General features: G+C 46.2%; 2 protein-coding genes across 4 annotated transcripts; both read left to right on the top strand.

Moving 5' to 3' along the window:
- The first annotated feature begins 22 nt into the window (after window positions 1–22).
- Window positions 23–9,177, top strand: map1sb (microtubule-associated protein 1Sb). Its single transcript, XM_011619101.2, has 10 exons — window positions 23–228; window positions 959–1,054; window positions 2,174–2,256; window positions 2,389–2,526; window positions 2,852–3,347; window positions 3,485–3,571; window positions 4,679–7,071; window positions 7,329–7,461; window positions 7,530–7,747; window positions 7,830–9,177. The coding sequence occupies exons 1-10, from the start codon at window positions 51–53 to the stop codon at window positions 7,983–7,985; spliced, it is 3,978 nt and encodes a 1,325-aa protein (XP_011617403.2). The 5' UTR covers window positions 23–50; the 3' UTR covers window positions 7,986–9,177.
- On the top strand, window positions 8,021–12,575 carry LOC101066775 (interferon-induced protein 44-like). 3 transcript variants are annotated; one of them, XM_011619110.2, is made up of 8 exons: window positions 8,021–9,243; window positions 9,846–10,339; window positions 10,429–10,480; window positions 10,550–10,745; window positions 10,847–10,999; window positions 11,095–11,266; window positions 11,346–11,446; window positions 11,753–12,575. In XM_011619110.2, exons 2-8 carry the CDS (start codon window positions 9,859–9,861, stop codon window positions 11,987–11,989), a joined length of 1,392 nt encoding a protein of 463 aa, XP_011617412.2. In that variant the 5' UTR covers window positions 8,021–9,243; window positions 9,846–9,858; the 3' UTR covers window positions 11,990–12,575. The 3 variants fall into 3 exon arrangements, with proteins under 3 accessions (XP_011617412.2, XP_029687178.1, XP_029687181.1); XM_029831318.1 differs by lacking the exon at window positions 8,021–9,243 and adding an exon at window positions 9,270–9,456; XM_029831321.1 differs by lacking the exon at window positions 8,021–9,243 and having other exon boundaries at window positions 9,844–10,339.
- The last annotated feature ends 174 nt before the right edge of the window (window positions 12,576–12,749 follow it).

Below are 12,749 nucleotides of genomic sequence, written 5' to 3'. Positions count from 1 at the left end.
GCCTCTTTCAAATCATGCGCTCATTCATGCGCGGATGACATCACACCCAAATGCAAGTTTCCAACATGGCGTCCAGCCGGGTGCTGGAGAGGGAGGTCCAGGAGCAGCCGAAGCGCGCTGCCGCCGCCAACATCGACTTGTGCGCCCATAAATACTCCCTGCTCGTCGTGATCGGACGGACAGCTCAGCCCAGACAGACAGGGCACATTAGCAGGGAGATCGAACGGGGTAAGTCCGCCAGACCGCAGCGGCCCGATCAGATTATTTTAATATGTAATAAAATCGGGCGAGTCCTGCTGGCCTAACAGAGGAGGAGGCTGCGCGGCAAACATTGCAGTGTTGTTGTAATTTAACCCAACATGCCGACCGGGGATGCGTCATCTAGCGGGGCTCCAGCATCAGCATCTCATCAGCCCTCTGCTTGAAACGGCCTGGAGCGGCCGGACCGTCCTTCTCCTCGGTCGTTTTAGAAGCTGCCTTTTTAGGGTGTTGATGTTCATCATTTGTCATGAACTACTCGGGAGCTCAGTGAAGAATCAGACGGATTATAGAAGAATGCATAATAATAATACATAATTGAATAGATAAAAAGACCAAAACGAACAGAAAACCGCACCCTTAATGTGTTTAGGTACCCAAGTACAGACACATAGATTTAATGATGGTTAATATTTCCTCATCGGGGTGAAAACCATGTTGTTTTTTATGGGCCGCCCAGAGAGCTCTGTCCTCTGCTGTGACAAGTGAAATAATCTTGCATCAAGATTTCTGACCTGCTGCAGCAGCATCTGTTGCTCGGATCTTCACAGCTGTGCGTTTTGCTGGGACGCGTTGATGCGCGTGCATAAATATCCAGACTAAATGCACTTCAGATTAAAGGGGTTGCGCAATCATGCAGTCATTTTGATGTCTCTAAGCTTTTCAGCCACCTGATGATGAATTTGTGTTCCGTTTCCAGGCATTCGCTCATGGAATGTGGACCTGAAATCCTGCGACCTCAACCTCTATCTCCGACAATTTCTCTCATATCACACCGCATCCTTCAAAGGCGTAGGTAAGTTCCCGTCTTCCTCAAACAAATTCCTTGACCCTTGATCGAGCGCGGAGCTCGGGTCCCCATGGCAACAACCCTGTTCCGACAGCCAGGGGTCAAGAGGGAGGGAAGCTGGAAGGCGCGTTCATTGTTAAACATGGGGGACAGTGCAGAGACAACTGTCACAGCCGAGCTGAAGTGACAATAGAAATGACACCGAAGGTGACACAGAAATCTGAGAGTGTCCGTCTGCAGGGGACTCGCTTTCAACGAGCTTATTAGTTGTTGAAGAATGGGAGGAGAAAGAGAGAGATTAATGAATGGTTAGGACATTATGCTTGCTTGCTTTCCTCCTGAGAGTCGTCCAGGATTCCTACAACGCACAGGTTTTTTGAACGATTCTTTATTTGAATATTCAAATTAACGTTAAGGAAAGCCAGCAAGAGGGTTACCTTGCTAGTTGGTTAGCGCGTCGAAGGTCTAATTGTGCTTAAAACATCACAATTCTGTTGGTTTTATGATGTGTTGCTTTGCAAATTGCACTTGAGGCGTTTGGGCTAAAGGTTGCTGGCTTCTCTGGTGCTAACGTGTGGCAGGCATCAACGCTGACATGAGCTCACATCTGTGGGCAGAGGGAGGCGTCAAACAAAGGTCTGGAGAGAGTGAATACATGAATAAATAATTCTTCAACTGTCCCGGCAGCCCACGGAATCCCAGACATGATTTACCTTTGAACCTCTGAGTGCATAAATATGTGATTCAGTACAACAGCGAACAGAGAGTTTAGTCTCCAACTTGAAATCAAGACAAAGAGACTTTTGTTATTTGGGTTATTGTTTTCCAGTCGGCCGTGTCCGCCTCCTGTAAATGTCGACGCACTCTCTCCCACACTGGTCACTCTCAGCTGTGCCAGTCTTCTTCCTTCCTCTCTCTGAACTCACTCACCCACCATTTTATCACACTTCGCTTCTTGCACTCCTTTAACTTCCTCTCCCGATTGTTTTTGGCGTCTCGCTCAGACCGGTAGGCCTGTTTCCTGTCCGGCTCTCACAACCGTGTCCTATTTCCTTCCTCTTGGCTGACTGCCTGTCTGTCCTCCTCTTTCTATTCTGTTTCCCACCTCTTTCTCTGCCTCATCAGGGCACAAGTGTCTGCGCCACAGTACCAGAGTGTTGGACGCTCAGGTGCTGATCTGTCCATCTCAGGATCAGGTTCATTCAGAGGTGAGGGAACTAATCCTGCCTCCTTTTTTCCAGCTTTTTGTTGCAGAAAAAATATTTCCTATACCCTCACTACATGGCGAATAAAACCTAGTTTTAGCCAAAGTAATGACATTTAAATGTAATAATCTTCAGGTGAGGGCTCTGCTGTCCCATGAATCCGCCCATAAGCTGTTGATTTTAGCCGGTGAGAGCGTGGAAGAAAGTGGGGAGCTGCTGTTTCACAGAGGGCTGTTCTCACCTAAACATCTGAAACAGATACTTACAGAGCTGGTACGTGTTGGACACTTACGTTTTCAAAATCATACTGAATGGAACTAAGAATTAACTAAGAAGTTATATTGTATCTCCTTATATAGCAGTTACATTGTCTACATGGCAATTTAACTGAGCAACCTGTTTAGTTTAAATAAAATACTTGTTAAAGTATTGGGGATGTGTACATACATGCAGAGCAAAGTTATGATGAGCCAAACTGTAGTTCAAATCACAAATTCAGATTAAAACAACCAACGCTGCCTACAGCAATCCAAAAGCTTGTGTAAGATAATATTTCCAAGTATTTAATCTAATTCATCAAAAGCCTCTTTGCTTTTAGTTCATCGATCCAGAAGTCTGCTCGTCCAAACTCAGTGTGACCCTCAGCTGTCCCAACATTGGCCTGTGGAGGGAGACCCTCTTAGGAAACCAGCCTCTGTGCGAAGCGCTCACACTGCACGTCAACCCCCCAGAGGTGCTGCCAGTCATGGAGCCTGTGGGGGAATTCACCTCCCTCATCACAGGCACCATCTCCCCTCCGTCTCCCTTTGACCTCCTGCCTCCCCCCAACACCGTGGGGTTCCTTAAACTGTCCCGCCCCTGCTGCTACGTTTTCCCCGCTGGCCGTGGTGACTGTGCCTTCTTTGCGGTCAACGGGTTCACCATGTTGATGGACGGCGGTTCAGACGCTCAGGCCTGTTTTTGGAAACTGGTCCGCCACCTTGACCGCATCGATGCAGTGTTGTTGACCCACGTCGGGACAGAGAACCTCCCTGGGGTCAACGCCTTCCTGGAGAGGAAGGTGGCAGAGTCGGACCTAAGCTCTGATATCAAAGGTGGGCAGACACAAAATCCAATATATTGTTTTTTTCCCCACATTATTCTAACAGCAGATGTATTTGCACACAATCGAGAGGAAAGACTTTGTCTAATTGCTGTGTGCTTTTGTCCTGATGTTCCCTTGTCTGTGCAGATGACTCCTCTAAAAGGCTCATCTCCCCAGAACTCGGAGTTGTGTTCTTTAACGCCCCCAACAGGCTGCAGACAGAAAAGCAAGATTGTGAGTATTACATTAAAAATGATCAAATCACGAGTACTGACCACAAACTTGCAGAGGAGCCAACTATGGCCCTCGGTGCATTTTTAATTTGCCCGCAAGACATTTTATAAATGGAATAGAATATGGCCCGCACTTCAACGTTCGCTTGAGTGTATTGCACTTCTTAGTCTTAACACCAGGGGGAGCTACTGTTGGCATCAAGGCAGTTGCTCCACCAAACAGGACAAACCCTGCTTTTACACAATGCTCAGCGCACACACTGCACACGCAAAAGCAGCTCATCTCATCTGATGCAGATTTGCTCCTTGATCAGTGGTATTTGTCTGGACTTTTGGCACGGGTGGCGTCAGATCAGTACTGTAGCTTGATGGCCCAAGTTACATACCCAGTGCAGCTGATACTCACCAGAATAATTTACTAAAATTATAGGCACTCCTCTTATTAAGCCCAGTTCGGTCTGTTAATGTTGATAACTGTTTCGAATAAACGTTATTAGGTTGTTGTTATTATTATTAAGCCTAATAACTTAAATAACAAGCTTGATTTTTTCCCTATTATTGTTTTTTTCTCTGTACTGTAAATCTTCTGTCTAAGAAGAAATCTGAGGCTGCTGTTCTGGGAATGAGCTGCCAAAGCTTTTTCTGAATAACTCAATAAAGATCCATTTATGGAAAGCTGTGATGAAGGCAGATTTGTCTTTAATTATATTCAACAATATATCATATTTGACCACTTTTAATTGATTTTTCTAACTTTAATACACTAAAGCTAAGGCTGTATAACTAATTTCTAGTAAGTGGCCGAGCTCCTCCTATATTTTTATGTATGTGGCCCTCAGTGAAAACAGTGTGGACACCCCTGTTGTAGAGTATTTCTAGCTTTTTATGACCTCTACACAATCAAAGGTACCTCATTATAATCTGAAAAATTGTCAAATGTTTAGTTTTTTGCTTTATGGCTGCAATAGTTGGTTGTAGAACAGTCAAGTCAGTCAAGTCTATTGCAATTGTCAAGCTCCAATGGCAGAAACTGCATCATCTCTGTGTGGGTGTGAATATAATTTTCCTTGCTCTGGTGCTACAAAGGCCCTCTGTCTTCTTTTGTTAGATGCTGACAATGTGCTCAAGAGCACACAACAAGCTGCCCTGACTCTACAGTTGCTCAAGAAGTTAGACATCAAACCGCAGCCAATGTTTCAACCACAAGGTATCCCCACCGAGCCTATAACACTCTTTCAGAAAATGGGAGTAGGACAGTTGGACCTATATATCCTAAGTCCTGGCAAAAAGAGTCAGGAGTACCAGACATTCATGGAAAACTGGCCTGATGTGGGGTCATCCTTGCCCAAAGATCAAACCCTTCCTCTCACTGCTCTGGCATCTGTGTCCATCCTACTTGTGTGGCACCCAGCGTGTCCTCAGGAGAAGGTTGTCAGGATGCTGTTCCCAGGTGTCACCCCACAGGCAAAACTGCTGCAGGGTTTGGAGAACCTGAAAGGGCTGGCATTCCTTCAGAAGCCCACGGTGACTACCGGGGACCTACAGAGGTTAGGGGAGGGCAAGAGGACCAACAGAACAGATAGTATAGACAGCGGTTTGTCTCAAGGTCAGGACATATCTTCAAAACTTGGAAGAGACTGGGGAGGTAAAGATGATGTGAAGAACGTGCTGATGAGAGAAAAGGGGAAGGCACAAAATGGAGTCACTACGAAAGAAGCTGGTAAAACCAGAATGAGGGAGGCAGGTGTGAAGCAAAAGGCATCAGAAAAGAACAGTTCAAGGAAGGTAGGCAGTAAAAAGGAAGAGAAGACTGGAACCAAAGAAGAGAGTGTCGCTGTGAGGAATGACCAGCTTAAGAAAGAAGCCCCAACGCCAAAACTGAAGAATGAAAATAAAACAAAACTGAAAAAAGAAGTAACAAAAGCACCAGTAAAGAAAACAAAAAAACCACAGGGAAAGGATATGAGTAATTTCAGCAAAGTAGAATGCACCATCGCTGAACAGCCCAACAATGAGGCCACAAAAAAGGACGTATCAGAGCTTCATAAGGAGCCGCAAGGCCAAAACTCCAAGCCAGTGACTGAAGAGAAGCCTTGTGGCTCCAGAATGTCCACCCCAGAGGATTCCACTGACTTTCTCAGACTGCAGGGGGGATCTGAAGAAACAGCAGTCAAAGAAAGACAGAAAACCAGTGAATTAGAAAAAGACATGATCCAAGTGGCAACCAATGAAGCTCCCGATGCTCACAGAGGAGCAGCAGGCGGTGATGATGAGGGACAGCTTCAGGCGTTCAGTGGGAAGGATGCTGACGTAGACCTGAGGAACGAGCAGAAGCCCAGAAACTCCAACAAACCAGCCAAAGTTGTGGGGTTTCCATCGTCTTTAAACTCTCCTCCCCAGAACGACAGTACAGTTCTGCTCGACTTAACCCCGACTGAGTTCACTCTCCTTGACGGGGCCTTAAGATACAGTCCTTCCTCCCGTCCATCCCCGGAAAACCAGGTCGCTCTAAGTCCCGACGAGGAGACTGTAGAGCCAGGCTCCCCCGATTCACGGCCCAACAGCGCGGGACACACCCCATACTGCCTCTCCCCCGATGACGTTTGGAGCAACAGGGGCACTCTCAGCAGATTGCAGCAGATTACAGGACCAGAAGGGTCTGATGTCGACCAGGAGAGCGGCCATCTTAAGCAAAGCGAGGATCCGCTGTGCCAACCAAGAACCACTCAAGAGAGTCCTGCAAACTCCCGAGAGAAGCAGCTTAGCTTCCTCTCGCTGGGGGCATTTAAAGAAGGATCGGATCCTACCACCACAACGACACACTCCTTGCCTGCGGAGGTGAGCTCTCCACAGTCCACAGAAGTGGATGAGTCTCTCTCGATGTCCTTAGAACAAGGACCAACCACTGGAAGCCAAAGAGAAGGAGAGGACAACCTTTACCATTCTAACTCCAATGGCGGCCATTTTGTGGGGATGGCGTTACCAGTGAAGAAGCCTTCGAGGTCCTTAGGTCAGGGTTCAGAGATGGGCCGTCCTCCAGCTCCTAACACACTGCACTTTGAGGGAGCTTCTCATGAAGTGGACCTGTGTCTTGTCTCCCCTTGCGAATTCAAGCATTTCAAACCTGCGGACTCAGGCTCGGGGCTGACGGAGTCGTCCAGAGGACCATGTGCTCCACATAGCCACGGCAAAACCAACAACACCAAGGACATGTCCCCCAGTGAGTCAAACGCCCCTGTCTGCACCGAAGACTGCCCGTCCACCACAGCCGATGGAGCTCTTGACTCAGATGAGGAGGAGTCAGGTAGCGAGCCCACCAACTCCCCACGTGACCTACACAACAACCAGACTCTGCATCAAGACCCCCCTCCAGCCCCTCTGAGGGACAGCCCGCCACTGCCACCGCACCCAGATGCCAGCATGCCTGTTCCCCAGTCGGGCTCTGATAATCATGGGAAAAAGACAAAGGCTTCAGGTGTGCGGGGGAAAAAGTCACTGGTGGTGAGTTTCTGCTATTAGCACAAGCTTATTGATGCTTACATGGTCTCACGTTAAACATTCACGTACTGGAGGTGCGGAGATAAGATTGCTGGGACTAAGGTTGCCTTCTACATTGTTGCAGAGTCTAAAACACAACGAGCATAACCCAGCGGCCGTTATTTTTGAAAGCAAGCTGAATCCCCATTTATATTTATGGATAAGAACGGTTGTTTGTGTAACTTAAGTGGAAACTCTTGTTTTGTTTCTCCTTTTAACAGCCGCCCCAGATAATGAGCTCAGGGAAAAACAGGCCTGGCAACCAAAGTGGAGCCACCAAGGGAAAAGCATCCTCTACTCGGGCGCCCTCGTCCAGCACCCGCGCAGCACCAGCCAACTCCTCACACGATCCAGGTATGAGAATAAACGTAAATGTTACTCTGCTTGTGGCCGGATTCTGAAAGGTCTCGCTCTCATCGCAGCTTCTAAATCCACCTCTGAAGAGGAAGTCACCATCTACGTGGACCTGGCTTACATCCCCTCTGGAGTCTCCTCCTCCACCGTCAGCGTGGATCTCTTCAGGTGCATCCGCTCCTCCTGTTACATCGTCAGTGGCGACAGTCCGGAGAGGGAGCAGCGTCTGGCTCAGACCCTCAACGCGCTGCTGGACAGCAAGATGTTCTGGCCTGATGGAACACAGGTACAGACAGACTGCCGATTGCGTCACTATCTCGTGAGTTTTGTCTACATTTTGCCTTTCTCGTCCTGGTGTGTCCCTCCAGGTGACAGTGATCCCGACCTATGAGTCGGCGCAGATGCAGGAGTGGTACCAGCAGACGGTGGACAGGCAGAAGGAGCTGGGCATCACCGTGCTGGGATCCAACAGCACCGTCGCCATGCAAGACGAAACCTTCCCGGCCTGCAAGATCGAGTTCTAGAGCGGAGTAGATACACGGAAACAACGAGATGGGGTCATTTTACAAAAGAATCTTTTAATCAAGTCAAGAACTGCATGAGGTTTTCCCACCCATGACCCTGTTTAGAACAGGAGAGGCGTCTCCGTCAAAGCCTGTCTGCAAGTGGCGATTATCCCGTAGCAAACGCAGCACAGGTGGGATTTAAAAGTGCAATGTGTACGTTCAGTACTGAGGTGTCGTAGTGGTCTGTGCAATGCTTCGTGGCCTCATTTGCTGCTTGGGCGCCATGTTTACGTGTACATGCAGCATTTTTTCATTTTATCGACATTATTCAGTTGGCACCAAATTTGTCTGTAGAGTAAATTAGGAGTGATTAATGAATCGTATCGTAACAGCAGCAGCACGAGTGTGCCGCTGATTTCACGCCTGACATGGAGGAAATGTACTAACCTACGGCTTTGTTATCTGGTGTGATAATCCCCTGCTGAACACCAGATTAGTGCAGAGACAAATCCTTCAGCAGAGATTACCAGGCTGAATTTAATAGCATCAAAGCAAACATGTGTGTAGTCAATCTACTGTGTACAATTACAAGTCTGTAATATTTGTAATATTAGAATTAAAACAGGAACTCAAAATATGCATCCGTATTACAAAAGAATGTTGAGTTGAAGGTGTTTTGGGGAAAAGGAAAAATGCCAAAACATTAAAAACAAAACAAAACCCAAAACAATGCATAAAAACACAACTGTTAGCACTTGTCCCAGTCTGAATGTTTCGGAAAGAGCGCCACCCCGCATCGAGATATAAATAAATCACGATTGTTAGTCTTTGCCTTTAAAAGGGAACCTTCACACTATGGCAAAAAGGACCCACGGATCCCTTCTGAGACCGTAAACGCACCAGTGACACGTCACAAAATCGTCTCAGAACTCAGAAAAATGTTTCGATCATCACGTAAATGAAATATTGTTCAGACTTTTCAAGTAGCTTATCATTTGTTTTATTGTCTTTAAGTTTCAAAGACTTTTTTGTAAGAATGGGAGAGCCTTGCGGAATGACGCCAACAAAATGAAATGTAACCGTGTGCAGTGTGTCCTGCATGGATAATCCTGTATGTATCTCACTGTTGATCATTGCATTTGGGGTGGAGAGGTTTGAAAGTACAGGAAGTGGAGAGTTATGCTTCAAATAAAGAATGTGCACCATCCGATACGGCAGCTTTCGCTTTCACTCTCTTCGGACTCGACTTCAGCAACTTGTCACCTCTGCGCAGCCGGTATTCTTTATGTATTATTCTATTACATTACTCGAGTAAAACTATTGGACAGTGTTTATGAACGTATATATTTACCGCATGTCTTTTAATTGTTGTAAATCACAATTTAAATCGTCAGTTTTATCTAGAGAACCAAACATACTTTCACTTTCGATCGGACTCTATACAGTTTCAGCTGTAATCGTTTCGACGGTCCATAAAAACCGAACTCAGGTGTGTTAAAAAACGTCTAGAAGTTTTATATTGTGCATTCGATAGTTCGATACTCAATCAAATAATAGCGTGCGAAATGAAGGAACCGCGCATGCGCAAAACCCATGAGGCAGCAATTGTCGATAGGTAGCAAAATACTCCAGAAAATCTTTTCTTCTGTGTTTATATAAATCAATCAATGTTAAATTGTGTCCCCGTTAACAGGATTATCGTTTTTTGGTTTCATTGTGATGCATGTAATCTAACCTAACCTAATCTAATAAGGAAGCTACAACAACCAACAACCTACATCAACAGCCACCAAACGTAACATCCCTGATCATAACCACAAGTAACAATATGAAATGGGGTCACTAACCAATCAGGCGTCTGTATCTGGCTCTGTACAGCGATCTGTCCACCATGTCTACCATCACGTCCAGCCTGTCTCAAGATCAGGAGAAGAAGCTGCTCTCTCTCTTTGGACACGCCAGACTCCATCTCCTCTACAAGGCCAGCGTCCAGGGCTTCACCGCTGATGCTTTCCACAGTCGCTGTGACCATCAGGGCCCCACTGTCATAGTGGCCTTCAACACGGCCGGGCGTGTCTATGGGGCCTATACCTCCAAGGACTACACCAAGAGCGGGCAGCCCGTCATCGATGGCGAGGCCTTCCTGTACAGCATCAAAGCAGAGGAACCCAAACCTCTGAAGGTGGTGGGCATCGCCGGACAGCCCGCATTCACAGACGTGGACACCAGTCCAGATTTCGGTGCTTTGGTGTTCCTGCACGACAACAAACCCAGCGTTCTGTCCAATCCGGGGACGAATTTCAACTTCCAGGCGCCGGACATGCACGGGGGCGACTTTGCACTGATCGAGCTGGAAGTGTATCGAGTTGAAAGTTGGTTTTCTTCATTCTTTACAGGCTAAATTCTGATAAGGTTTGACATCTTGCTAAGGTGCATTTATGTGCATTTATCCCATGTGCAGGTTTGGGAATACTGCTTAAGAAACCCTGGAGGAACATTCAATGGACGACAGAGTAGGTTAAACACGGATGATGCAATTTACCCATAATCCAACTCTGACACTCTGTTTGTGTTCCTCGTAGGAAAAAGCAAGAGTTGCTACAGAACATTTCCAAGTACAGGCCTGGCATCAGTGCCGTTCCCCAGGCCCGGATCCTGTTGGTGGGGCCCGTCGGAGCTGGCAAATCCAGCTTCTTTAACTCCGTCAACTCGATATTCCGAGGCAGCATGATGTGCCAGGCCATCGCTGGGACGGCAGACAAGAGTGTGACGACTCAGGTGTCACTACTCACACCAGAATCCAAATAAACCAGCTCTGGTCCTGCACCTGAACGCATCCTCAACCATAACTTGTGTTTCAAATTGTGTCTCACTTGTAGTATCGAACCTACAGAATAATGGCTGGGAAGAGGGGACAGTCTCTGCCTCTGGTCCTGTGTGACACAATGGGACTGGAGGAAATGACCGGTGCGGGAGTGGACATTGAGGATTTGTTCAACATCTTCAGGGGTCACATAGTGGATCGTTACCAGGTTTCCCTTTTTAAACCCCCCACCTACCACATTTTTCATGTCGATTATGGTTTGTTTTTTTTGACACATGGACCTTCTCTCTGCTTGCTTCTAAGTTCAGTCCCTCTGGTCCCCTCATGCCGGACTCTCCTGGCTACAAGACACTGGCGACCCTTAACGACAAGATCCACTGCATTGCCTATGTGGTGGACACCTGCAAGGCTTCAATCCTCTCCCAGAAAATGCTGGACAAGTTTGACATGATCCGCAAAAAGGCCAGTCAGATGGGTTAGTACCACACCTGTGTTTTTCTGTTAAAATCAGGGCGACATTTCTCATGGTGCTTTTTCCTCTCCTTTACCTGTAGGCATTCCCCAGATCCTGCTCATGACCAAAGTGGACGAGGCGTGCTCTCTGGTGGCGGATGACTTAAGAACAATTTATCACAGTGTTTACATCCAGAAGAAGGTAAATGTCACCACCTCATGCAGGGTAATGATGGCTGCAGTTCTATTACTGTGACAGAGCAGTAAAATATTCAAAAGAATGGTAAACATTGACCTGCATCCCCCTCCATGAGCAGTACAAAGTCATTCCACCATGTTTTTACAGCATGGTATCCTGTGTCCTGTACAAAAATAAAATAAAATAAATAAACACACGCACACATATATAAATGAACGTGATTATGCAAATTTTAAAACATATTTAGAAGAAGGAAATAGAAAAACACATTTTACAGCAACATTTGAGGAAATCTAAATACTTTTGCAGGCCCGAGATTTGAGCCAGTGTCTGGGCATCCCCTTGTCCTGTGTGATACCAGTGAAGAACTACTCTGAAGAGCTGGAGCCTGACCAGGACACCGACATCCTGCTGCTAATGGCTCTCATGCAAATGCTGCATTACAGCGACAGTTTCCTTGAAAACCAGCTCATCTATGAGGAGCAGGAAGGCGACTCTCTGCAGGAGAGTGACAAATCCTGCAAGATTTTGCGGCCAGATCTTTGAGAAAACGTGCATTTAGGTTTTTTTTTATGAGTTTCAGCTGCCCTACAGAGCAGATGCTTGCTGCTTTTATCTTTACCATAATGATTAGGAATATGATCATTTGATAGTCTGACAGTGAGGTTCGGCTGGGTGTACAGTATACATAAATGTGTCATATGACCCTGCATTTCCAAGAAGCTCTGTGCATCTGTTTATTAATCAATTAAAACCCTTTCTTGTATTTAGGATTTCATTACATGGTAATAAGAATAAATAGATTACTATATTGGTATTGACTGCTGTAAACACCTATACTGTATTTACAAATCAAACATCATTCAGAGGAAATTTATGTCATGAGAAATACTGTTTCTGAAAGAATTTTGGAGATTAGAACTTTAGTGATATAATTCAGCCTCTTGTCGTTAATTATAATTTTATCTTGATACGTAATGACTCTTGAGATTTAAAATTTTATAACGGCATTATTCAACTTTTAATTCTCCCAGCCGACCACTAGAGGGTATCCGCCTTTTCATAATCACTGCTGTTATATATAAAATGGTCACGAAGCCACCGTAATAAAAGTTAATTCTTCTGAGCAAAAGTCCGCGTGTTCTACGTGTTTTATAAAATCTTCAAATAGATTCTTTTTTTTAAAGGATCATGTGTTTATTTATTTACTCTTCATTCCGTACACACTGACGTAGAAACCGTCCACATGACAAAGGAAGGCGTTGAGTTTCTCTCGGGCCAATAACCAAAGCCTGCTGGTTTCGGT

Source organism: Takifugu rubripes, chromosome 2 (assembly GCF_901000725.2).
Source record: "Takifugu rubripes chromosome 2, fTakRub1.2, whole genome shotgun sequence".
Classification (NCBI taxonomy): Eukaryota; Metazoa; Chordata; class Actinopteri; order Tetraodontiformes; family Tetraodontidae; genus Takifugu; species Takifugu rubripes.
The sequence above is the reverse complement of the archived record's forward strand: the minus strand, read 5'-3'. Positions and strand labels throughout refer to the sequence as shown.